We start from the raw sequence: 26799 nt of genomic DNA, 5'->3' as shown, positions 1-26799 counted from the left end.
AAAGTCAAGCAAACAAAATTTGATTAAAGAAATCAAGGATTTAAAACTACTAGAGATTTTGATTTCACTTAATTCTATTCAATTTATTTTATTAGTTTATTAATCAATTTTAATTGTTCAAGCAGGGAAAATAACTCTAAAATCACTAACAAGCTTTTCCGATGTATTTTTAGCTATTTTAATTCTGTTTAACTACCTATCTTCCAATAGCATAATCAAACATGAATTAAATCATTAAGTTTTGTAGTGTTTATGAATTCATAAATTAAAGTTGTTAATTCATGAAAACCCCCCATGAGTCAAACCATATAGCTTCCGCATCAAGTTGTTATTCTCATGTGATTCATTAACTTTTTCGTATTAAAAATCCTTCTTCCGATAGTGATTAATAAAATAAATCAATCCAGGGGATAACCTCTGCCTGGAAGCATTATGTTTATCAATAAATCATAACTTGAACAAGGAAAAATAAATCTAATATTATAACTTGGAAAAGAAGTTAAGCTACATCAAATCCCTAGTTAACAATACTTGATAAATAAGAATAATGAAAGAAATAAACAAGATTAAGAGTTTAGAAATAAGAACTAGTTAACAATTGGCTTTAGATGGCTTCATTTAATCTTTGCACAACTTTTGAATACTTGAACTCTTGAAGAAATAAAACTATATACAAGGCTAAGAGAATGAGATGAGAGATGGGAGAAGAGATGGACTGGAGATGGATGGTATGGGATGAACTCTTCTTCTCTTTATATAGACTTCTTGGAAGAGAAATACACATGGTCTAATGATCAAAGTCTACCTTTGTTAGGTGATAAAGCTCTCTTTTAGGCCTCAATTTTCTCTCAATCATGCCTTCCCATGTGCATAGATTTAGAAGTTGATTTGCATGTGAAGAAGGTCTCCAAGATTAGCTCATGAAATTGGTGGAAATTGATTGGCAATTTTGACTTAATTTAGCTCTTGGTCTTTTAGCACGGGCGTGCTATGAAGCATGGTCAGGGCGTGCTAGGCTCTGGAAATCCAGGGTATTTGTAGCACGCGTGTGTTAATTGGCACGGGTTGGGCGTGCTAAAATATTTTGCTTCATTTTGTTCTTTTCTGTGTCAAAACCCTACAAATTTTCTTGGGATTAAGTGAGTTATGTTTCAAGGAAACTTTTAAATAAAAACATAACAAAATTAAATAAAAACTAATTTAAATAAATTAAAAATGCTAAAACTCTTAATAAAAATTATATTGAAAATTGTACAAAAATAACACTATCAGATTTAATCTCTCATATCTCATAGATTTTGAATGTTTTTGGTACCATCTTAGTGAGTTGCATGTTTTTACTTTGCAAATAGGGGTGTCAAAATGGGTTGGCGTGTCGAGTTCGACACGAATTCGCCTATCACGTGGCACGATTAGAGTCAATATGAATATGACCCATTTAACAATCGTGTCAAATTTATCGACATGAACACAATACAAAAATTAAACAGGTGACACGAATAAGACACGTGTAACCTGTCTAATATTATAAACAGGTTAAGTGGATTGTGTCGACCCATATATAACCCATGTGACTCGCCTAATACCATAAATAGGTTAAGTGGGTTGTGTTAACCTGTGTATGACCTACTTAACATGCTTATACTATTTTTAAATTTTAACCTATTTAACTCAAATTATATTTAAAAATGAATTTTCAAGATTCATGACTAAAATAAAAAAATTAATACAACAATAAAGTTTAAATATGTTTTATTTGGAGTATTTATATTTGACACTAAAATTACATCTTTACTCTTAAACAAACGAGTCACTCACTTAACTCGTGTGTTTACCCACGACACAATACATTTATATTCGTTCATAAATGAGTGATTCATTTATAACACGAACTCGTTTAACCTCAACCCTAACCTATTTATTTCGCATGTCAGGCGAATCGTATTCGCGTATTAGACCCATTTTGACACACCTATTTGTAATGTGTTCTCTCCTTTTACGTTGTTGAGAATTTTTTATGCGTGTTTGTGCGTTTTTCTTCGTTGACAATTTAAGATTCAAGAGAAATTATTGATTGCTTATGATTGAAGACTTTAAAAGATTGTTTATTTATAGAAAATTGTAGTAATTTTCTAGAAAAGCTTTCTGAGAAAACTAAATAAAATAGTTTTTTGTTCAAATCAGTCGATTTTCTATTTAGAGAATTAAAAAACAGTTTTCTAGTTTTTCAAAATTTAATTAAGGTTTGAAAACTGTAATACCCCGAATTTTTATTTTCGAAATTTTCAAATTTAATTTAAATCAAAAATAAGAAATTTTGACCGTGTGGGCTGTAAATGTAACACAGTCTCAAATCGAGCCCAAGTTTTTGAGTTGGGCCCAAGCCCAAAAACAGATTATTCGGGAATTTTGATTAGAGAACACTTAAAAAGTTTCGATGAAATAAAATGAGACTCTAGTTACTAATTGATTACAAATGTATGTATATGTATGTAACTGCAATATAAATTAATTGTCTTAAAATCAAATATCATTACTATTAATATTGTATTATAATTGAGTAAATAGAGAAAATATTGCGAAACCGAACTAAATAAACAAAATAAGTCGAACCGGACCCGAAAATCAAATTAATTTTTCGAAAACCAAATGAATAACCTGAGAATCATGTGAAAAACCTGCAAATCGAGTAAAAATCTAGCTGAGTCGTTGAATCAGACCGATCCGGTTCGGATCGAACCGGAATCATCTAGAAGTTGGACATACTTTATTTCTTTTCTTTTCTTCTTCTTCTTCCTTTCCTCTCCTGCGTCGACCTCATCTCCTCCTCCTCTTCTCCTCTTCTTCTCTTCCTCTTTCTTCTTCTTCTTCTTCTTTCTTTCTTTCCTTTTTCTTTCTTTCTTTCCCTTTCTTCTTCCCTGCAACTGGGTCTGCGTCACTGCCAGCTCCTCCTCTAGCTCATCGCGCCACCACAGCCCCTTCTGCCTTCGATCGAGCAAGCGCCGCGCCTCACCCAGCTTGTCACGCCATCGCCACCGCCTAGCCGCCGCTCCGGCACGCCTCCGATCACCAAGCTAGCAGAAATTCAACAAAAAAAAAAATTATATTGGGGTATAAATTAATTTAAATACATTTTAGTTAATTAATTTAATTTTATTAATGATAGTTAATTAAATTTAGTTAGTTTAATTTTAATAATTTTAGTTGATTTAGTTAATGTTAATAATATTAGTTAATTAAATTAAGTTTATTATTTGCAGTTAATTAATTTAGTAGTATTAGTTAATGAAATTAATTTTATTATTTGTAGTCAATTAGTTTAGTTAAGTTAATGTTAGTAATGTTAGTTAATTAAATTAATTTTATTTGTAGTTAATTAATTTGGTTAATTTAATTTGGTCATTGTGAGTAGTTAATAGCTTTATAATATTAGTGTTGATATAATTAAGGTAGTTTAAAAATAATGTTATTGTAATGTATAAATTGGATTGTGTGGTGATGTTGAGATTGAAGGAGGATAGGAAAATGTTATTTGATTAATTGCCCGATGGATGGGCTGTGTGGTTTGAAATTATTAGATAAACTGTTGATATTTTAACAGGTGGATAATCCAAATTTTAGGGGAGATGCTGCCGAAAAGTCGGTAGAAAATAAATTGTATTTTAGAAACTAAATTACTTATAGCGATTAAATTATTCATAGAAATTAAAAATATAGAATAAGATTATGAGAGGGATAAATAAACAAATAAATAAATAAACAAGAGGAACGAATTTATATATAGTTCAGTGAATTAAATACCGACTAAAGTTATTAACATTATGAATATTATATGATCAATCGTATTATCATTATTAATATTATTATTATTAATCATATTAAATATTTTGATTAGTAGTATCATAAAATATTAATTACCAAATAATTAGACGTTTTACTTAACGAATAAATTAGAAGAAATAAATCAAATAAAGATGCACTATAGATATACAGTTTAGTTTGATAAGTTAGTGAACCGACGAGTAATGAAAATAAATAAATGAAAACAAATAAATGAATGTAAACTGCATTTTCCAAATTAGAATTCTTATGCAGAATTTTCTTATTATATAGATACTTATAAAGTTTCGGACTGTGAAGAAAAAGGCCGGGAGCGCACAATAAGAAAGGCAGTCCTTTGAAGGACAACAAAAAAAAAAACTGTGAGTAGTGTTAGATAATTCGCCTCATTCGCCTGCATTCATGCATTCACGACTAAATGGTATCATGCATTACTGCTATATTGTGATGCACTATTTGTTGATATTAAATAATGCTTGATTACCTGTGATGTGATATTGCTGTGCCTTGTTTGTGTGGAATTGGGATGAAGTGGACCACCATGGATTTGTGAGGACAGTCTATGTGATATGGATCCTGAATATGATATGATATGGAGTTTGACCGTCAGCCGGGTAAATGGGAGATCGGCGCCTCCGTGTGCACCTGATGATATGGATTATATGGAAAACCACAGGATGGCTTCTTGTTGTTGCGCACCTGATGATCTAGATTTGATTGTAGCCCGCAGGGTGGCCTCCTGTTGTGAGCACTTGATGATCTAGATTGGATGGAGACCACCGGGTTGCCTCCTGTTGGCATTTTTTTTTTTTAAAAAAAGAGAGAGAATGGAAAAACAATGAGAGGACTGGTCAGTGAGGATTAGACCAGTTGGCCGTATGGGGGTCGGCTCCCTGGTGCACATGTATGAGAGGGCGAGCCATGTGTGAGGACGGCTCGTTGGGGTTTTAGGTGGTGCCACTGACTAATTTCCACGTGATGTGATTATATGAAGGTGATACTAATTGTGGTTGCTGTTGTATTGCCATTTGTGTGACACTGCATGATCATAAATTTAATCGATAAACAAATAAAAATATTTTAGCATCTGTATGATTGTGTGGGGTGAGAGGGTTATCTAACCCTACTCATTGAGTTTGGCGCTCACCCCTGCCTACCTATTTTTTTTCCAGGTAATAGAAGAAAGAAAAATCCTATGGAGTTGAGACATAAGTATAGAAGACTGTAAACGATAAATAAATGATGATGTAAATGTACAGGTAGAGTTCCGCAATTGTATTCTAGTGGGTTGTAGATGAACTGTACTAGTGGTACATAATTGAAATAAATTATTGGGCCTGTATCCACAATTATGGATAGTAAATGAGATTTGCATAATATAGGCTTACTACGGGCTTCGGGGGCCTTAAGCCCACCCAGGTCCTAGTGCCGGTCCGGTCCATGGAAATGGGTCGTGACAAAGTTGGTATCAGAGCATAAGTTGGGCCTTAGGAATCAATTGCGGAACTTAGGAAATTGAAACATAGGACTCCTATGTTGGGATCGGCCGTAACCAACAAAGGAGATGTAGTTTGGATTGAATTCCATTTTAGTGCCGGTGGACGCATCGCGCACGAGAATGGAAGGAAATCTATATGAAACTTAGGATGAGAATTAAAGGTAGATAAATAATAGTAAATTATAAACAGGTCTGGGTAACTGACGTTGATAAAATAAATTTTGAGTTTTGCTAAATCCTCTCCATAACTTTTGAAGCAGAAAATCAGTTGAAAATTGGTGTAATGGCCTGATCACCCAGTACACCTTGATCCAACAAGAGACACTGCTTCGTGAATTACTTGAAACTGTTTAGAAAAGAATTCAGAGTTTTAAAGACAATAAGAAAGTGAGTTTATTTGAATAATTATATATATATATATATAAAAAAAAATGTTTTAGTATTTATTGGAAATTGTTTTTGTTGTGAAGTTGGAATTAATTGTTTACTTTTATTGTTCTGTCGATTCTCTACAACGATTGCAATTTTGATTTATTGTCTATCCCGAGGACTAAATTAGGCCTACAGAAAATAATAGTGATAAATTAATAATAAATGGTATAGAATATGAATTTGAATGAAAATTTCAATTAAGATATAGATTAAATTCTAGGAATGTTGCGGTTAGGGATTACATAGTGGAAATTGTAATCTAAATTAGAAAGGGAGGATTTAGGATAAATAATCATACTAGACAAGAAATCCTCAATTAACCAAGGCAAAACTTAAGGATGTAAAAAGAGGAAATTTGTAAATTTCTCAAGTAGAATATTAAGGAGAATAGGAATTTATTGGAATAATTAAATAAAGTCAAACGTGGAAACGATAAATTGTGTTTAAGTACAACAAAAGGTAATTGAAAGGTAGTTGATTGGGTAATTCTCGACATATAGAATTTAAATAGAGTTATTAAAGCAATATAAAAGACAAAGGTAATTTAATCATAAGAGTAAATGTGAAGACGCATAATTTCTGATAGGTCATATTGAGGTGAGGCAAAATAACTAAACAGAATAAAGAAGCAGGTAAAACTTCCTTGAACAATTAGCATGAAAGGTAAGATTTTGGGTGTTTTAATATAGAATTAAAAGTAGTAAATAATTGGGCAAAGGTTTGAATTTAAAATTTGATTAATATGGAAAAGATTGACTAATAGATAATAGAAGTAATTACAAGCCATGGAATTATTATAAATCTATATGAGAAATTTACGAAAAGAAAATGATAAGTTGAGCAATTCAATTGAATCGTTAACAGACTTATGGAACTAGTGTGTATGTAAGGGATAGCTGTTATAATTTAAAAAAAAAAAAAAAAAAAAAAAAAATTTATAAGGTGAAAAGTGTAGTAAGTGTATTAGATATGATATAATTAAGATTCTAGTACATGTAGGATACTTAGTGGGCTAGACTAAGTTGATGAATTAATTATAATAAAATGAATGTAGAAGATGATGAATAACTTTAAATCACAAATGGGGGAATGAATGGGGAAAGGAACGTGGATGCTATAGGAAAACTTAATAATTAAGGGAATTTGATATATCTAGGTAGAGAGTTATGTAAAAAGAACTAGTAGTAATTGTGAATCTACGTTAATTATAAGAAACGTATATAAAATCTGCTTTCAAGCATTAAGTACAAAATTAGATTGAGGTGCTAAGTAAAATAAAAGCAAAATGTAACAAAATTTGGAAGAGGATAAAGGTCAAAGATAACTCATAATAATGAAGTAGAGATTGAAAAAAAAAAAATAATAATTTAAATTAGAATAAAGAAAGCTAAGAAGCAATGACCTTAGGAACTTCATAGATTCATGTACCCATCTTTAAAACTCTTTTACGGATAAGACTTAAATGAGGTTGGGTACACTAAAGAGATATGAAGGATAAAAGAAATATTAAAAATAATAAAAATAAATTGGGAAAGAAATAAAGCTCAAATGTAAGAAATATGTACACAAAATAATAATAATAGTAAAAATAAAGATAAAGATAAATAATAAATAATAATAATAATAATAATAATAATAATAATAATAAAATAAAAATAACCTTTGAAAAAAAAAAATTGAATTAAGGTGTGAACTAATATACTTGACAGACTAGAAATAGCCAAAGGAATAATAATGATGGATATTAGAATAATCTTGGTTAAGAAGATCATTTAGGGATGAAATATGTAACAGAAGACTGGAACTTGATGATTTGAGGATTGTCCTCGTGGAGATAGACAATTCATTTTTGTGAAATAACAAAAGGTTTTCAAAAAATACAGCGGGTATTGATTTTCAAACTTGATAAAAATATTTTTATACCGCGATTGATATTGGTATTTAAATGACATTAAGGTAAATGCAAATATTTATTATAAGAATTTTAAAGTTATGTGTGTGTGACATGCTGATATTGTTACACGTGGAAAAAAAAAAAAAACAAAAAAAAAATTTATTTTGAAATTTTTTTTAGATATAGTTAGTTACCAAGGATGGTCAACCTAGGCTGTAGTTGATAACTCATTAGTTGAATTTTTGAATATATGATTAATCTAATGATTTATATCAGCGAAATATGTATATTATAACTATTAGTAAATCAAGACTTTTAATTTGCTCAAAAATCTTTAGTAGACAGTTGATGAAATGTCTGATATGAGATAATTAGTGTTGCAAACTATTATTATAAATGAAACCATTGAATAGAAACTTTCTTAAGAAAAAGAGATTTGACATCAGTAACAGAGATGAACTGTAGATTTAACTTGGGAATAAGAGATATAAAGCAGTGAAACTTAGAAATAGATATATTAAAAAAAAATAAAAAATAAAAAAAAATAGAAATTTTGAGTACTATGCCTTTTTAACTGTAGTAAATTGTGACAACAGAATTAAAGAGACTTGATGTGGAAACTTACATTGCCAGGTAATTTACGAAATCATAAGAAAACTATTCTACTTTAGAGAACGTTTTGGAGTAAAAGATATGTTAATACAATACAATGTAAATATGTGACAAAGTTGATAAATATTAAAATTAATAAATTTAAATCCTGACAAGATGGCTGGCAGCAAAGAAAAAGAATATTCGAAGTTGATCCTTCTGTGAGACAATGCTTAAATTGATTAGGGGGCTATCTGAAAATGATAACAGTAGTAGATGTAAACAACCCATAAATTTATTAAACAATTAAACTTCAAGAGGAAAGTCCGAGAATAGTGATTAAATTAGTGAAATGTATAGATATTAGTTGATACTAGTTGAGGTTGAGATAAGAACACCAGGTGGCATTGTGCTAACCTGAGAAACTAGAGTTGATAAGGTTAAATGAACAAATTTAAGGAAGTGATAAATACCTTGCTAAACTTAAATAAGAAAAGGGTGAGATAGATAAATTGATACTATATTTTAAAACTTGGATGGAAAATTAAACAATTAGCTTAAGTATTATAAATGTGGAGTAGGACCTTGCGATTATTTCATAATTAAGGTATAAACTGAACTTTTATATGGAACGAATAAATTATTTAGTTGACGCAGAGTTGGGTGAAAGAAATTGAGTTAGTGATGTCTACTTAAATGGTGTAATGTCGGAATTGTAAGACAGTGTTATGTCGGGACTTAAGAACTGTTATTGAGATAATAAATATTAGGGTGAAACGATAGTGATCGGATAAATCGTGAAAAATCATGATTCGTAGTATAAAGAAACTAAGTGGAAGGAATGCTGAATAAGTATGCTTTACTATCATTAAGATGAATTCATAAACAACCTAAGTGAAATGAGCGGTTATTATGAAAGTCAACTTTTAATGATATATGTTAAGATAATTTAAGGAATAAGTGTTAGATGTAAGGATGGCGATTAAATAGAAAGTGTGGAGATCCCTATAGAGTAAGATAACTAATAGTGCAGAGATGTCCTTAGTAAAGGAGCTATTTAAATAATTACGCTAGTATACAACAAATATATTATGAGAAAGATAGGACTTGTGTAAATAAGACTCGAATCGTCCTGCGATATTATAAAAAGCAGGGGTTACAAGATAATTTTCCTTAATCTTGCGTCTCTTAGACGAAGCTTCTTGTAAGCCTTAGGCAAGTAGTGCGAACATGGAACAAAACGTTGCTTTAAATAAGATAATTGGTAATAGAAGAACAACCAGAATACCTCTACTCATCTTTCCTCGATCAATATATGTGTTCTGGAGCTGTCATTTGAAAATTGAAGTAATTCCTATGACTTTGAAATTCTATCTCTCTGTCCATTCTCATTCTTTTTCTACTAGACTCAATTCGAGGACGAATTGTCTTAAGGGGGGAGATTGTAATACCCCGAATTTTTATTTTCGAAATTTTCAAATTTAATTTAAATCAAAAATAAGAAATTTTGACCGTGTGGGCTGTAAATGTAACACAGTCTCAAATCGAGCCCAAGTTTTTGAGTTGGGCCCAAGCCCAAAAACAGATTATTCGGGAATTTTGATTAGAGAACACTTAAAAAGTTTCGATGAAATAAAATGAGACTCTAGTTACTAATTGATTACAAATGTATGTATATGTATGTAACTGCAATATAAATTAATTGTCTTAAAATCAAATATCATTACTATTAATATTGTATTATAATTGAGTAAATAGAGAAAATATTGCGAAACCGAACTAAATAAACAAAATAAGTCGAACCGGACCCGAAAATCAAATTAATTTTTCGAAAACCAAATGAATAACCTGAGAATCATGTGAAAAACCTGCAAATCGAGTAAAAATCTAGCTGAGTCGTTGAATCAGACCGATCCGGTTCGGATCGAACCGGAATCATCTAGAAGTTGGACATACTTTATTTCTTTTCTTTTCTTCTTCTTCTTCCTTTCCTCTCCTGCGTCGACCTCATCTCCTCCTCCTCTTCTCCTCTTCTTCTCTTCCTCTTTCTTCTTCTTCTTCTTCTTTCTTTCTTTCCTTTTTCTTTCTTTCTTTCCCTTTCTTCTTCCCTGCAACTGGGTCTGCGTCACTGCCAGCTCCTCCTCTAGCTCATCGCGCCACCACAGCCCCTTCTGCCTTCGATCGAGCAAGCGCCGCGCCTCACCCAGCTTGTCACGCCATCGCCACCGCCTAGCCGCCGCTCCGGCACGCCTCCGATCACCAAGCTAGCAGAAATTCAACAAAAAAAAAAATTATATTGGGGTATAAATTAATTTAAATACATTTTAGTTAATTAATTTAATTTTATTAATGATAGTTAATTAAATTTAGTTAGTTTAATTTTAATAATTTTAGTTGATTTAGTTAATGTTAATAATATTAGTTAATTAAATTAAGTTTATTATTTGCAGTTAATTAATTTAGTAGTATTAGTTAATGAAATTAATTTTATTATTTGTAGTCAATTAGTTTAGTTAAGTTAATGTTAGTAATGTTAGTTAATTAAATTAATTTTATTTGTAGTTAATTAATTTGGTTAATTTAATTTGGTCATTGTGAGTAGTTAATAGCTTTATAATATTAGTGTTGATATAATTAAGGTAGTTTAAAAATAATGTTATTGTAATGTATAAATTGGATTGTGTGGTGATGTTGAGATTGAAGGAGGATAGGAAAATGTTATTTGATTAATTGCCCGATGGATGGGCTGTGTGGTTTGAAATTATTAGATAAACTGTTGATATTTTAACAGGTGGATAATCCAAATTTTAGGGGAGATGCTGCCGAAAAGTCGGTAGAAAATAAATTGTATTTTAGAAACTAAATTACTTATAGCGATTAAATTATTCATAGAAATTAAAAATATAGAATAAGATTATGAGAGGGATAAATAAACAAATAAATAAATAAACAAGAGGAACGAATTTATATATAGTTCAGTGAATTAAATACCGACTAAAGTTATTAACATTATGAATATTATATGATCAATCGTATTATCATTATTAATATTATTATTATTAATCATATTAAATATTTTGATTAGTAGTATCATAAAATATTAATTACCAAATAATTAGACGTTTTACTTAACGAATAAATTAGAAGAAATAAATCAAATAAAGATGCACTATAGATATACAGTTTAGTTTGATAAGTTAGTGAACCGACGAGTAATGAAAATAAATAAATGAAAACAAATAAATGAATGTAAACTGCATTTTCCAAATTAGAATTCTTATGCAGAATTTTCTTATTATATAGATACTTATAAAGTTTCGGACTGTGAAGAAAAAGGCCGGGAGCGCACAATAAGAAAGGCAGTCCTTTGAAGGACAACAAAAAAAAAAACTGTGAGTAGTGTTAGATAATTCGCCTCATTCGCCTGCATTCATGCATTCACGACTAAATGGTATCATGCATTACTGCTATATTGTGATGCACTATTTGTTGATATTAAATAATGCTTGATTACCTGTGATGTGATATTGCTGTGCCTTGTTTGTGTGGAATTGGGATGAAGTGGACCACCATGGATTTGTGAGGACAGTCTATGTGATATGGATCCTGAATATGATATGATATGGAGTTTGACCGTCAGCCGGGTAAATGGGAGATCGGCGCCTCCGTGTGCACCTGATGATATGGATTATATGGAAAACCACAGGATGGCTTCTTGTTGTTGCGCACCTGATGATCTAGATTTGATTGTAGCCCGCAGGGTGGCCTCCTGTTGTGAGCACTTGATGATCTAGATTGGATGGAGACCACCGGGTTGCCTCCTGTTGGCATTTTTTTTTTTAAAAAAAAGAGAGAGAATGGAAAAACAATGAGAGGACTGGTCAGTGAGGATTAGACCAGTTGGCCGTATGGGGGTCGGCTCCCTGGTGCACATGTATGAGAGGGCGAGCCATGTGTGAGGACGGCTCGTTGGGGTTTTAGGTGGTGCCACTGACTAATTTCCACGTGATGTGATTATATGAAGGTGATACTAATTGTGGTTGCTGTTGTATTGCCATTTGTGTGACACTGCATGATCATAAATTTAATCGATAAACAAATAAAAATATTTTAGCATCTGTATGATTGTGTGGGGTGAGAGGGTTATCTAACCCTACTCATTGAGTTTGGCGCTCACCCCTGCCTACCTATTTTTTTTCCAGGTAATAGAAGAAAGAAAAATCCTATGGAGTTGAGACATAAGTATAGAAGACTGTAAACGATAAATAAATGATGATGTAAATGTACAGGTAGAGTTCCGCAATTGTATTCTAGTGGGTTGTAGATGAACTGTACTAGTGGTACATAATTGAAATAAATTATTGGGCCTGTATCCACAATTATGGATAGTAAATGAGATTTGCATAATATAGGCTTACTACGGGCTTCGGGGGCCTTAAGCCCACCCAGGTCCTAGTGCCGGTCCGGTCCATGGAAATGGGTCGTGACAAAAACCAAAAAGTTGTTTTCTACATGCATATTTTTCAATTGTTTTCTATTTAAAGAAAATAACATTTTCATAATTAAAATTATAATATCTATGATTTTTTTCTACAAAATATTCTTATTCAAAAAATAAAAAAATATCTAAATATCTTAATTGTATATTTTTATTTTTTTTAATTTTGTGTTATAATTTAATATGTAATTATTTATTATTACAAAATATATTATAATTATATCCTTTATTTTTAAAAATTTTACAATATGAAAAAAATTGATATCAATATTATGTACAATTAATAGTTAAATTGAAAACTTTTTAAATAAAAAATTTCTCAATTTATTTTATATTATTTTATTTCTTTTAATTATTAAATTATGAATAATGTTTTTGAAGGTTTTGAATTAAAATATGACTTTTCATTCTTACCAAAGTAAACAAATTTTCCATTTTCTGTTTTCTAATTTAATTTTCTAAAAAAAATTTTTTTTCAAAAAAAAAAAAAAAAAAAGGAAACAAAAAATTATTTTCTGTAAGTAAACATACCATAAAAATTCAAGTTTGGGTATTTTTTTTTTTTTTTTATCAATGTAGCTTGGTAATATAGCTTATTTCCTCATTAAAACTTGATACTTTAAGTTTTTATGCGGTAGCAAATGTAACAAGTTCTCGAAAAATATTAGAAAATGTTTTTTTATTATTTTATTTGAAAAATGACCACTTTTAATCCTAGAAATTACTTTTTTTGCCAAAATCATTTATAAATATAAAATTTCAATTTTTATATTTATATTATTATATTTATATTTATTATTTTTAAAAATACTATGACGTACTAAGTTATATTTGTTTATTAATGAATGATGAAGTTTGTTATATTTCTTAGCATTTCTTTTTTTGTTTGAGGTTGCTTTATTGTGGTTAGATGTATTGCACTTTTGTAAGTTGCAATAATTAAAAATAAGATATGATACAATTTAGTTTTGGAATTTTATCTCATACATACTTTTTGAAAACATATAGATTAATCCCTAAATTATGAACAAAATCCTTAGAGAAATGCTGTTTTTGATATTTAAAAGAAAGCTTTTATATGAAAATGCTATAGATGAGATTCAAAGTAACCAAATTCGATAATAATAAAATAAATTTATTCATCTGAAATGAATCTATGAACTATTTATCAAAATTTGCTAATCAAATTTTACCCAAATAAAAATATTTGGGTAAAATGGTTTTTATGTTTTTTTTAAGATGGTTTTTTTATGTTTAATAACTTCTGTTTAATTATTAAAATAATTCAATAATTTATAATTGAAAAATTAAAACATATATTCTTTTTTCTGGACTAAATAATAATATTTCCTCCTCTTCTTCTTCCTTTTTTTTTTTTTTTTTTTTTTTTTGTGAAGAGATAGGTGGAAATTGAAAACATATGGCAGTGTCTTCATGGAGGCAGATACATGCTATTTGCTAGTGTATAAAAAGCATGAACATTGAAAAATATATTTGATAATTATATATGCAATTAGGAATTGGAAATTCCATTTACAGAAGTATCCAAGCTTTACCTCCTTTCATATTGAACTTTTTAAGTCTACCAAAAAACATTACCACTATCAGAAGAATCTTTCCTTCATCACTCCATTTTCCAGAAAATCCATACCATTTGTCCTTGCAATTCATTTCAGGGTTTAATTGTCGTTTACAACTATATCCTGTCGTAAACCCTACATTTCCATATGCACTGCAAGGTAATTTAAATAGGTCAGCCAAAACAGATATTTGATTACTAACTAGAAGAATCCTTTTCTAGTTATTAAGAGTATTTTCTCCGTTTAATAGTTCGATGGAAGACTAATCACTTTTCAGGCTGAGTAATGATTATATTTAAAGTTCTCCTCAAAATGTTTATTTTGCAACTCGGTTTTATAGATTTGGGAAATTCTAATACTTGTTAAGTTGGTTAAATTCTTAAATTTTATAATTAATTGAAAGTTAAAAGAATAGTTTTAAGCTTTAATTAATAGAAGACATGTCCAAATGGGAAAAAAAATTAAAAGCAAAAAATAATAAAACGAATATAATCTTACCTTATAACTTCTAACACAATATTCAATGCGTTAAAATTAAGTGGATCTTCCTTCAACTTTTTTCTCTCTGTTATACATATGAGGATGACGAAGATGACCAAATAAGAAAGCTGTGAGAATATTATATTCTCCAAAAGCTTTCTTTTCCTTTTTCTACCATTCTCATGCATTTTTGGATCATCATTTACAGGATGGAAGGATGTATATGGAGGAAGGTACCTACAAAAAAAAAAAAAGTATATAAACATATTGAAATTTAAAAAAAGAAAAAAAAGAAAGAAGATATTAAAATATGTAGTTTTTGTAAAAACTATAAATGAATAGTCAATGTACGAGGAAAGAGAATAAAATGTAACCTAATCTCAGAGATAATCAATGATTGTATTAAGTAAATAATATTTTGATTACAAAGTATATGTTGATTAATCCAAACCGTTAAGATTCCCATCCAGAGAGAGTTTAAATATAATATTTTTTTTTAATTATTGAAGTCAAATAGTAAAACTATATGCAAGTTCAACATATACAAGACTCAGGGCATGTGTATAAATCCAAATTCAAACAAACAATTAAATACTAATAGTTTAATCTATTATTAAAAGTACCAATTATTGGATTCAATAATGCAGTTTTTACTATTGCTTAATATTTTATTCTAATAAAAGACTTTCTTAACTAATACACTATATATATAACTATAGTGACTTTTAAAACATCAAAATATTAGTAGATCAGATATGATTAGTTGGTCTTTTCAATTATATAAGAAATAGGAGGTTTTGAGTTCGAGCTATCTCGATTATAAATGTTTTCATTGATTTGGTGAGTTCAGGGGAGAGCTACTCCTATTATGTAGCCCAGTGTTATTTTACTGATCAGACCTCCTAACGAATAAAAAAAACATCAAAATACTAAGAGTATTTTTTTGAGAAAAATAGAGCATTGATTTCATATAGAAAAATATGAGTAATTAATTAATTATGTGATTTTTTTCTTGTCCACACATAATACAATTATGCCTAATGCTTCCCCTACGAAGGTGGGTTAGAAATTAAAATCATTTAATTGAAATATTAAATTACTTTAAATAATCATTTAATTAAAATATTAAATTAGTTTAAATATTAATATATCAAATTATTCTAGGAGTTCTATTTAAAAATTTTTTATAAAAAGTATTTCAAAATTTTTTTCCAACTCATATTTTGCTTTGCATTAGATTTTAACATGATCAAAGCGAATATATAAAATAAACAATTCATACGACCGAATTCAACCAATTTGGAACTAAAACTCGGTTATTATTGTTGTATTGATCATTTTCAATTGGATTTTAATATTTAATTATATTGTATATATATAAACAATGAGTACTTCAGTTTTTTTTTTTTTAATTTCTTTTTAGTATTATTAAAAAAGTACTAGGATTTTATCTTTTTAACCATTTGAATTATGAGAAAAACACTTAATTGTGGAGTTATTTATGAGCGCACTAGTAGAAGCCAATGCATTTAATCACTTTGTTCTTATATTCTATTGTGTAGAGAATAACAAGAAGAAAGTTGAAGTGTCAACATCGATCCCATGCATATCCTATAGTAGGAGGTTTCCAAAACCCTGTGATGAGGGAATATAAGAGAGAAACATCCCTTTTTTTTTTAATACAGTTCTAGTGGATAGAATTGGAAACTGGGAGTGTCTAAACCAGAACCAGACCAGAAAATTTCGAACTGAAATCAGTCTGAGAATACCAGTTTTGAGCCGGATTCGGGAAGGATTAAGATTGTCTCTTAAATTTTTTTAGACCAAAATTGATCTGAGACTGCTAATTGAACCAATATTGTTTTATTAAATAATTTTTCAAAAAAATGATTGCGGAGGTTGGAAAAGATCCTAACTTTGAACCGTGACAGTGACCAACTCGTAAATAATTGAATTGAGACGGAAATTGAACTTTAATTCTGATTTTATCCTCTAACCCTAAGTCGACAACTCATCGAACTAGAACCACCCATCAAATCAAACCGGTCATTCCAGCATCAAATCATGAATCATACACATCTTGAATAATGGTTCAAGAAAATATTTGATGTTTTATTTAGTTGCTTGCATTTTTAGCATTTATTGATAAAAATGTTATTTTAAAAATACTGGTCCGTCCATGCATATAGGGGTGGCCACGGTTTCGGAACCGGCGGTTCCGGTTCCAAAAAAATTGAAACCGAAACCGAATTAAAAATTTTCAGTTCCAGTTCCGGTTTGGAACCGAACAGTTTCGGTTCCGGTACAGTGTCAAAACTAACGGTTCCGATCGGTTTTCTAGCAAATCGCATAATTTTAAATTTTAAAGACCGGTTTTCAAAATTTAATAAATTTGTGAAAGTTATTTGTAAAAAAAAAACACCTAAAAAATTAAAAAATGGTTCAATTAAATTTATTTTTTTAAAGACTTGAACTTAATTTTTTTTTAAAAAAAATTCTTCAACTGAATTTATTTTTTGTTTAAAAAAATTTGAGATTTCACAACAAAATTTAAAAAAAAAAAAAAACAAAACTGACAGTTTCTAACGGCTAGAACCAGTGGTTCTAGCCGGCCGAAGAACTGGCGGTTCCAATCCGATTCCGACTGGTTTTGTGGAACCGCCGGTTTGCGGTTCCACAAATCTGGAACCGGAACCGAACTTGAAATCTCCGGTTTCGGTTCCGGTTCGGATCGGTTCTGATTCCCACCGATTCGAACTAACGGTTCCGGTTCCCGAAACCGTAATATGGCCACCCTTACATGCATATAGACTTAATTTGATTTTCACCTATATTAAAAATAACTAGTTAATGTAGTTAAATCATATTTTTTTATTTAGCTTTTTTCAAAATTATCCCTTTATAATATTAAATGATATATATAAAATTAAAAATATAGATTTGCATTAAATAGGGTATATTAAGAAATTATATAATAAATGATTTTTTAAAAAGGAAATAGAACTATATTTTGAGACAGACCAAAAAAGAAAGTGAGTCTATATATATAGGACAGAAGGAGTACTAAATTAGAAATTATTAAAAAATTATTTTTAAAAAATTGGCATTTCTTAATAATAAAAGGTCCACCTAATTAAACAACTCTTTGAAACTGTATTTCTCATGGTATAAATGATGGTTTTCAGAAAAGTAAGTTTGAACACTAATTAAGGTTGTGTTCAGCAACAACTTTTTTAGCGATTTAACTGGTCAAAACGCTAAACACTATCTTTTATAGTGTTCGGTAACATAGAGTTTGAATTAATTTTTAGATACTAATGTAGCGTTTTATAGAAAGTTAACTCATCTAACGTTTAGTTTTTAGCGTTTCATGAAAAGCTACTCAAAAAGCTAACAGTTAATGCTACTAAAACAGTTAACAGCTATAAAAACAGCTAATTTTGCTAAACAGACTCTAACCCGTATAGATGAATAATAAATAATAAATTAAGTAATTAAAAACCAATGATATTTCATTGGGTGGGGGTATTAAAATTATCTCCAAAATCATTTTCAACCTAACATTGTAGTGGTTAAAAATTGATATGTTCATGAAAGTTGTAGATAAGATAGGCGAGTTTATATATGGGAAAGGGAATAACTATGCCACCAACGAGCAGTTGAATGAATGGAGCAGACTTACATCAGACGGACCTTAATTGCAAAATTTCTTAAGTGAAGACATATGCGCAAATTAAAAAGACAAAACCAAAAAATGAAATAGCTATGCTATTGTATAGTTCAATTCCAAGGTACCAAAATCAAAAGTCATTTTTGAAACTATAAAATTGCTGAGTTTAAGATTATAGCAGCCAAATTAATAATAAAAAAAATATTAATCAAGTATTAATAGAGGTTTAGAGAGAGAGAAAGAGAGAGAGAGAGAGCGAAAACTAACATCATGACGATGAATAGCACCAGTATAGCAGGAGAGAGAATTGAGAGGTCCACAATAGTTTCACCAGTATGTCTTGAATTGACAACTTGAAAGAGAACACCCATTATTTTCTGGTAAGAATTCATCCCATTTAATGCATCTGAATTCCACTCCAAAGAACAGAAAAGTATAAACTGAGCCAATATAAACCCAAACACAGTGACAACCAAAAATGAGGAATGCAGGCTTGGTAACAAGTGAGTATATCCAATTTTCTTGCCACTGTATGTCAACAGGTAATTGGAGTACTCTTCTTTCTTCAACTTTTTTCCCAAGAACCAAACAAAAAATCTCAAGCAAGAAGGAAATAGAGTGTTCCCAAGAAGGACCTGAGGGATTAGCATTAGAAGAAGACCTGAATTCTTGCTGAACACAACCATGTTTTCATTTGTGGGTACGAAACCACAACTTGCAAAAGTTGAAACTACGGTAAAGAAAGAAAATGTTACAATATTTAGCCCTTTGGAATCAAGAACATTTCTTGCACTTGAAACAAAGGCTACATAAAGTAAAACTAATAATATCCCTAGAAAATGAATTAGTAAAAGATAACCCAAAACTACGAAACCCAAAAACCTAGTTGACTTGTATTTTAACAACTTATTATCTAAAGAATCTACTTCAATTTGAACGTTAGGAACTATTTGAAGATTATGTTGGTGAGTTTCAGGTTGTGTTACCATACCCATTTCTTGATCATCCCCAACTCTACAATTTTGACAATTAGCTATAACTACCCCACCATTTTTCCTTGGTGTTTTGGTTCGAAATTTTCTTAAATGAAGACCCATCATAGAAGTGAAAACTTCTCCACCTATAAACATCAAAATAGTTAAAACAATGAGTTGGGAATTGGAGAAAACCTCCATTTCGACAGTAGACATGCTTGAAACTGTAGTTGCAGAAACAGAAGTGAAGAACAAATCCAAATTTCTTGGAAAATAAGTTTTTGGCTTAAAAACCTTTAGAACCCCAAAACCCAGAAAAGAAACAGACACAAAATAACATAATTCAATCCAAAATGGACTCCCTCTGAAAAACATGAACCTAAAGGTAGAGTATGCCATTAAAAACATACAACTACAAAGAGCGTAAAATTTTTTGCCAAAACACATGGCCAAGTTAACCATCTTCATCTTGAAAAAGAAAGTTATTTGCTTGCCATGAGAGCTTGGGTGTGTTTGGATATATATAGGGGACTTTCATATAACTATAAAAACGATACCATTGCACCAACTATAGATAGTGATTTCATATTCAACAATAACTTTAAAAAAAAAAAAAAAAAAAAAAAAAAAAAAAAAAAAAAAGGAAAGGAAAAACAAAAGAAGGTGGTGTTATCTATAACCCCAATCAATTAATGAGAAACCAATAAGGAAAAATTATTTAAAAAACAGAAGGAAACTTCTAGGGAACTTGACACGGTCGGTTTGATAATTTAGGCTTAGTATATTATAGGGTGGGGACTACTTCCATAATTAAAATTTCCAAGGCCGCAGGTATATATACTTCATTAATATATATATAGTAAGATGTAATTCTAGTGGAATCAAAATAACCTCTTTTAGATTTAACCATATCTCCATCTAACAACCTTCTATCTATCTATAATCTATCATCTAAAATCTCTATTTATAATCTCTATAATCGACTTCCATATTTATGTTTTTGAAAAAAAAATGATCAAAGACGTAGATAAATTGAAATTTATGAATTAATTTAGACAAATTACATATATTAATTACTATCTTCATCCAAAAAAAGATAGTTCACTTTTTTTTTCACATACATTGAAGAAATGGAGGTTATTCTAGTTAGTGTAAAAATTTTGTTAATTATAACTTTCTTATTATACCCGTTCCAAATAACACACGCGTAGTTATTATATTAAATAACAAAAACCATGTTAGATAATATAAAATGAAAATTATAAATTGCAAGTAACAAACATCGAAGACTTTTTAAAATTCAAGAGGAAAAAAACGGAAGAATAAAATTATTTATTAAATAATGTACAAATTTGAAGAAGGAATTAGTGATGATCATTAAAAATAAGATAAAATTTAATAAAGACATAACAGATAATTTAAATATTAAATACTCACTCTATTATTTTTATATAAACAAACTTTCATTTTTTGGTGTTTTTTTTTTATATGGACAAACTTTTCTTTTTTGATAATATTGAAAAAAACCAATTTGGAAATCCCATATTACCCTTGTCTTATTCTTTGTGAAAGTTTTATCAAGGTAATGCAGACGAAAATATAAATGAGCATTAAATATGAATAAAATTTAATGATAGAGTTGTTATTCTTTAAATTTACGTTGGAAAAATAAATATAGTCTAATTAAGAAAATTATGCACCGATTGAGATTGAATTTGAGTTTTAAAATTTACAAAATTTAGATATGGAGCACAGTTAATAGTTGTGATTCTACAATTTGGGCCATTTTTTGTGAAGCTACTTCATATTTAAATTTTTTTTATGGTTACTCAAGTCTGTTGGAAGATTATTTGAGCATGAAATAATCTTTTTTTTAAAGCAACTTATATAAAGAGAAACCAATAATAAGTTTCCCTCAAAAGCTAAAGCATAAATTTTTTTTTTTTTCTGCACTCGTTTGATTTTCGGTCCAATTTTTTTTATTCATGCGCATATTTTATAGGATATATTGTTGTATTTGTGCAAATTTGTGAGCAGTCGGTTTATAAATTGGGTCCAATAGTTTATAGATTAGGTCCAATTTTTTTAAGAAGCCAAGGTATTTATCAAAATTTCAACTAAGGATGCGTAATTGAGTTTCAAAAATTTAAATTTTTATTCCCTAATCAAATTGGGTCCAATAGTTTATAAATTAGGTCCAATTTTTTTAGGAAGCCAACGTATTTACCAAAATTTCAACTAAGGATGCAGAATTGAGTTTCAAAAATTTTAATATTTATTCCCTAATTAAATCTCTTAATTTTTTTTAGGAAGACAATGCATTTATTGAAAAAAATATTATTAAAGGTGATTTTACATTTTAGAAGAAGAGTTAATATAATACTAGGAGTATATTATTAGAAAAAAAAAGAAAAATAGTTAGTTAAACTAATTTTTTAATCGTGGTGAAACTATGATTGTGTCTATATAAAAGATGAAGGAAGTATAATGTAAAACAAAATAAATGAACTTTTTTTTTTTTGAGACAGAACAAAATTAAAACATCAACTATCTTTTTTGGATAGAAAGAACAGAAAATTTCAAAAAAAAAAAAAAAAGGTCACTTGACCCCTCTATTTATGTGGTGGATCCGCCATACGTGATAAGTGATATGATTACTAGGCGGAAGAGAATGTTGCACAAATTCCACGTTAAGTTGTACTATTGGTTATATAACGGGGGATGCTATAATTATCCAATTTGTGATGGGCCAACCCTATGGCTTCATGGCTTTAACGAGGAGTCAAGACAACAACCACCACTTAAAAGCTAGCTGCTTTTTTTTATTAAATTTTGGGTATAAATATAATTTAATTAAATTCTTAAATTATATTCCCTCCGTTTCCATTTTATTTACATGGTTTGACAAAATACACATATTAAGAATTTAGTCAATAAAAGTTAATTTGTCCTTTTTATCCTTAATAACTTATTAAGATATTAATAAAAACTCTTCATTTAATAAACAATTATAAAAATTATTATGAGAAAAATAATTATTTCTATATACAAATTTATAAACTTTGCAAATATTTTGGGACATCCAAAAAAAATAATAAATAAACAAAATGAGATGAAGAGAGTATTTAAATAATACTTAAATCTCTATACATTTGAGAAAATGTCTATAACTTATACTTTTGTCTCATTATCGGATCCTCCTATCCAAAAATGAGCTGTTTATTGTAAGTCAAAAAGAAATAAGAGATATTATAGTTATTTTTTGAAATGTAGAGGGATTAAATATTTGCTTAGACATAATTTAGAAACTCAATTATATTTTATCCTTAAATTTTAGACCATTTTGAATTTAATTTATATGAAATTCTATCTAACACTCCCCCTTCAAATAGTAATTTGGGTAAATAGAGCAACGTAAATTCAATACCACAAATATAGAAAGAGCAACGTAAATTTACAATATGGGAGGGTGTCGGAATCTATCTTTTAAAACACCATACGGTTTGTATAAAATTCAATACCAACTTACTTTTTATCTCTTTACGCTTGCTCACACATGGACCAACTATTAAATTTTTATTAGCTTATCTTCATAAGGGCTAAAACATGAGAGTCCTGGGATTTAGCTTGTTTAGGCATGAAGCTGTCCCATATTAAAGTTCATAGCACGTGTACTATGACGTATCAAAAAATATTATTTTCCAGTGTCAATATATAATTTTTTTTTTAAAAAAAAGGTTAAAATATAAATAAATTAAACTTTATGAATTAATTTAGATATATATATATATATATGTATGAGAAAATTTCAAAAAAATAAAGTGATCAATGGACCCTCTTTTTATTAGGTGGATCGCACTATCGTTTATATTAAAATATATGCCTTGAATTAAAATTGGAGTGCAAGATTTATGTTGGAGGGTATAGAATCCATAATTTTGGACATTTTTTGGCATGGATTTCATAATTTTTCTATGCATCAAAGAATATAAGCAAAAACGACAATCAAGTGCAAATAAAATGACATGTCCTTTGGATGTGAGCCTCGGAGATAATCAACAACTATCACACATGGTATCTCCACTAATTGTTGATAAATAAAATTTGCACGTTTTTCTATTTAGTTAATGCCTTTTTAAGTACCTAAAACTCATTTTCCAACCTTTTATTTCCTAAGACTCTACTATTTTTTTTATTTGCTTGGCTTCTCGAATTTTTTTTTTTTTCTTGCTTGGAAAAATTCATCAAAGATGTATCTAAGATTTGATAGAATATTTCAAGTCTTCTAAAGAAGAAAAAAGATAAAGTACCTCTAAATCTTTTAAAGTGTCTTCTTCTACTCCTTTTTTAGTTACCAAAAAAAATTAAAATATGATAATCAAATATTGAAATAAAACCCCATTTTATAATGAATACAACCGTATGATTTTAATTCTCACTCAAAGCTATCAAACATGATTGAGATTTGACTTCAAGTTGCGAATTAATTAATACCTAAAAATTTTATTTTCCTTCTTCTCCTATTTTCGCTCAATTTTTTTTTCATTACTTTCTTTAAGGGATGTGTAGTCATACACATTTTTCATGTAAATAACTAATTTATTTACTTTGCTTTCATCAACATAATTGGATTAATATGTATATTCTTGTCATATATTTTAATATTCTCATGATAAAAAATATTTTAATAAACTATATTCTAATAAATTGGTTAAATATTTATTTATCTGAACCAAAAAACTTAATATCAATAAATTGGTCTCCTTAAATTTCTCTAAAATAAAAAATTAATGTGGCACTCCTTTAAAAATTAGATTTTCCAAAATAAATATACAACGGCTCCTTCCGCGGACTAAATCAAAATGGGCACGTGGACTACCTTACGCGCATTGGACACGGTGCTCAAGTATAAATAAATAATAATATAAATTAAAGTGACACATTAATTGTCTCTCTAATAATGCCATTGTTTAATAAAAACTATGGTTAGCACAGCACCATGCGCCACAGTAGTATTAAAAAATAAAATAATTTTTTATAATATTACTTAAAAATAATAAAATGATCGCCACATGCATTATAAATATCCGAATCTGTTTAGATATTCAATTAGAAATTAAGTACTCGAACCCGTTTAAAAATTTACCTTTAATAATTGAAGTCGTCCAGAACCTGATTCTAATTACGTTTTTACATTGAAAATATTTTATTATTTTTTAAAAATAAAAAATAAGTAAAAATTATAAAATTATTTTTTTGATTTAATTAAAAAATAATATAAATGTTAAATTATATATATATTGCTTTAGAAAAATAATTATTTTAAATATTTTTGGAATATTAATTAAACGGGTATCCGAGTCTTTGAACACGACCTGAACCCGATACGAGTAGTTAAAATACTATCTGAACCCGTCCCAAACCTGTTTATTCACTATCCAAATCCGTCAAAATCAGATCAGATCTGATTAGGTACCGCCGGGTCAAATAAAATTGTCATCTCTAATTAAAATATGCATTCTTAAGTATTGTATGAACCCTTTTACTAACAATAGCAAAAATCATATATGGTATGACCTGTACTAAAAAATTCACACACACTATTAATGAATTTTTCAATAGTGATAATAATTTTGAAAATTTAACTAATTATATTGAAATAAAATTTTTTATTTTTATGTTTATGATTTATTATAAATGATTGTATATTTATTTAAAATATTAATATATTATTTATTTAGTGTAATGTGTCCTAAGCATGTGAATGTTTTACTTATTTAAAAATTATCGTATCATGTACATTCTCATATTTCGTGTCCTGTATTCTTACAACCTACTTCCTAGTATATGAGACTACCCTATACACTAAGATAATCAACCAAGGTGTTTTTTTAATTATTGATAAAAAAATAAAGTGTTTTTTTTTAATTTATTTTTATACCATTGAAATAAGAAATTAAGTTTTTTTATTTTATGTTTATAATTTATTACAAATGATTGTTTATTTATTTGAAATATTAATGTATTACTTATTTAGTGTAATATGTTCTAAGCGTGTGAATATTTTATTTTTAAAAAAATATCGTATCTGTACGTTCTAATTTATATTTTTTAAATTATTTATTTAATAGTAATATATTGTTTATTCACACTTTTTAAGCGTGTAGATTACTTATTAATTATTTTGTAATAAAAAATAAATTTATATTAATATATTAATGCTAGAGATGATCTTTTTTATAGATATTATTTTGATAAACACATTATCTAAAAACATAAAACAATTTATCATCTTACAATTGTATTTTATCTATTTAAAATTATACCAACTCTCATTACACGTGGCAATTTTAGATACTTATATTTAGCTGTCATCTAGAGTAGACTTCCCTGCTTTTATAGGTTATATAGATATGAAGATCCATGTTTTCTAACCTAAGTTCTCTTTTTCCTTAACACCATTAGCTTCTCCCACATCACGGCTTTTAAAAATCTTGAAATTTTTCTGCGGCCTTTACTCGTTCTTGTTTCATCAAATTGATAAAATTTTTGTGATTGAAATAATTAATATTCCAGATTCTCCACATAGTGAAAAATTCAATCAAATCACTCTTAATTGGCATGTTTTTACATATATATATATATATAATGAAATTAAATATAATATAAATTATAACTAATTATAAAAAAATATAATCATTAACTTGATTCTAGAAATTCAATTGTATTGACAGAGCATTACACTTAAATAATTAAACTTATAATTATTAAGGGTATGTCCTGTAAAATTAGTTGTTTTGGTAGTTGTTAGCTGTTTTAGTAGCATTTAACTGTTAATTATTTTAGTAGCTTTTCATAAAATGCAACGGTTAGTTGTTTTAGTAGTTTTTCATAAAATACTAGAAGTTAAACATCACATATGTTATAAAAAATATTACTTTAACCTCTAAAAACTAATTCAAATGCTATATTATATAACACTATTTAAAATAGCATTTCGCGTTTTGATCAATCAAAACGTTAAAAGCTGTCATGAAACACAGCCTAAATACAACAAATATTAAAAAATTAAACCGGTCGAAATTGACTCTATAATTGCTGAAGAACTAGCTAATATGATTTAATGTATAAAAATAAAAAAGCATGTTAGCTAAGGAAGAATATTGGAAAACCTAAAACTATTAGTTAGTTGTTGACTGTAATCTAATAAAAAAACAAATATAAATTCAACTATATATTAAAACAATCCTCGTAAGAGCTATTACACATAATTGATTCCACGTACTCTCCATCTATTAATTTTCTTTTATGATTAAGAGTAAATTCTAAGTATTAAATAGCA

General features: G+C 28.6%; 1 protein-coding gene and 2 long non-coding RNA genes across 3 annotated transcripts; 2 read left to right on the top strand and 1 right to left on the bottom strand.

Moving 5' to 3' along the window:
- The first annotated feature begins 2778 nt into the window (after positions 1–2778).
- LOC149498113 (uncharacterized) lies at positions 2779–5217 on the top strand. The gene is made up of 3 exons (XR_016319428.1): positions 2779–3111; positions 4114–4202; positions 5013–5217. It is a non-coding gene; the product is annotated as an uncharacterized LOC149498113 (long non-coding RNA).
- Positions 5218–10223: 5006 nt separating this feature from the next.
- LOC149498112 (uncharacterized) lies at positions 10224–12662 on the top strand. The gene is made up of 3 exons (XR_016319409.1): positions 10224–10556; positions 11559–11647; positions 12458–12662. It is a non-coding gene; the product is annotated as an uncharacterized LOC149498112 (long non-coding RNA).
- A 1624-nt stretch (positions 12663–14286) lies between these two features.
- On the bottom strand, positions 14287–20102 carry LOC149498111 (cation transporter HKT1;3-like). The gene is made up of 3 exons (XM_089718250.1): positions 18751–20102; positions 14832–15050; positions 14287–14485 (listed from the first exon to the last, which is right to left on the bottom strand). Exons 1-3 carry the CDS (start codon positions 19923–19925, stop codon positions 14287–14289), a joined length of 1593 nt encoding a protein of 530 aa, XP_089574376.1. The 5' UTR covers positions 19926–20102.
- Between the last annotated feature and the right edge of the window lie 6697 nt (positions 20103–26799).

This window comes from Jatropha curcas, chromosome 2 (assembly GCF_041381405.1).
Source record: "Jatropha curcas cultivar XTBG-Jc1 chromosome 2, XTBG_Jcur_1.0, whole genome shotgun sequence".
NCBI lineage: Eukaryota > Viridiplantae > Streptophyta > Magnoliopsida > Malpighiales > Euphorbiaceae > Jatropha > Jatropha curcas.
Note: the sequence above shows the minus strand (reverse complement) of the source record. Positions and strands in the feature narration are given on the sequence as shown.

What these genes read in the sequence shown, in the direction of transcription:
- LOC149498111 (XM_089718250.1), bottom strand. Translation starts at nt 19,925, where the DNA reads ATGAAGATGGTTAACTTGGCCATGTGTTTTGGCAAAAAATTTTACGCT. An exon ending in GTGCTATTCATCGTCATGAT is followed by an intron (nt 15,051 to 18,750) that starts GTTAGTTTTCGC and finishes TTTTTTTTGTAG; the next exon opens with GTACCTTCCTCCATATACAT. An exon ending in ATTGTGTTAGAAGTTATAAG is followed by an intron (nt 14,486 to 14,831) that starts GTAAGATTATAT and finishes ATTACCTTGCAG; the next exon opens with TGCATATGGAAATGTAGGGT.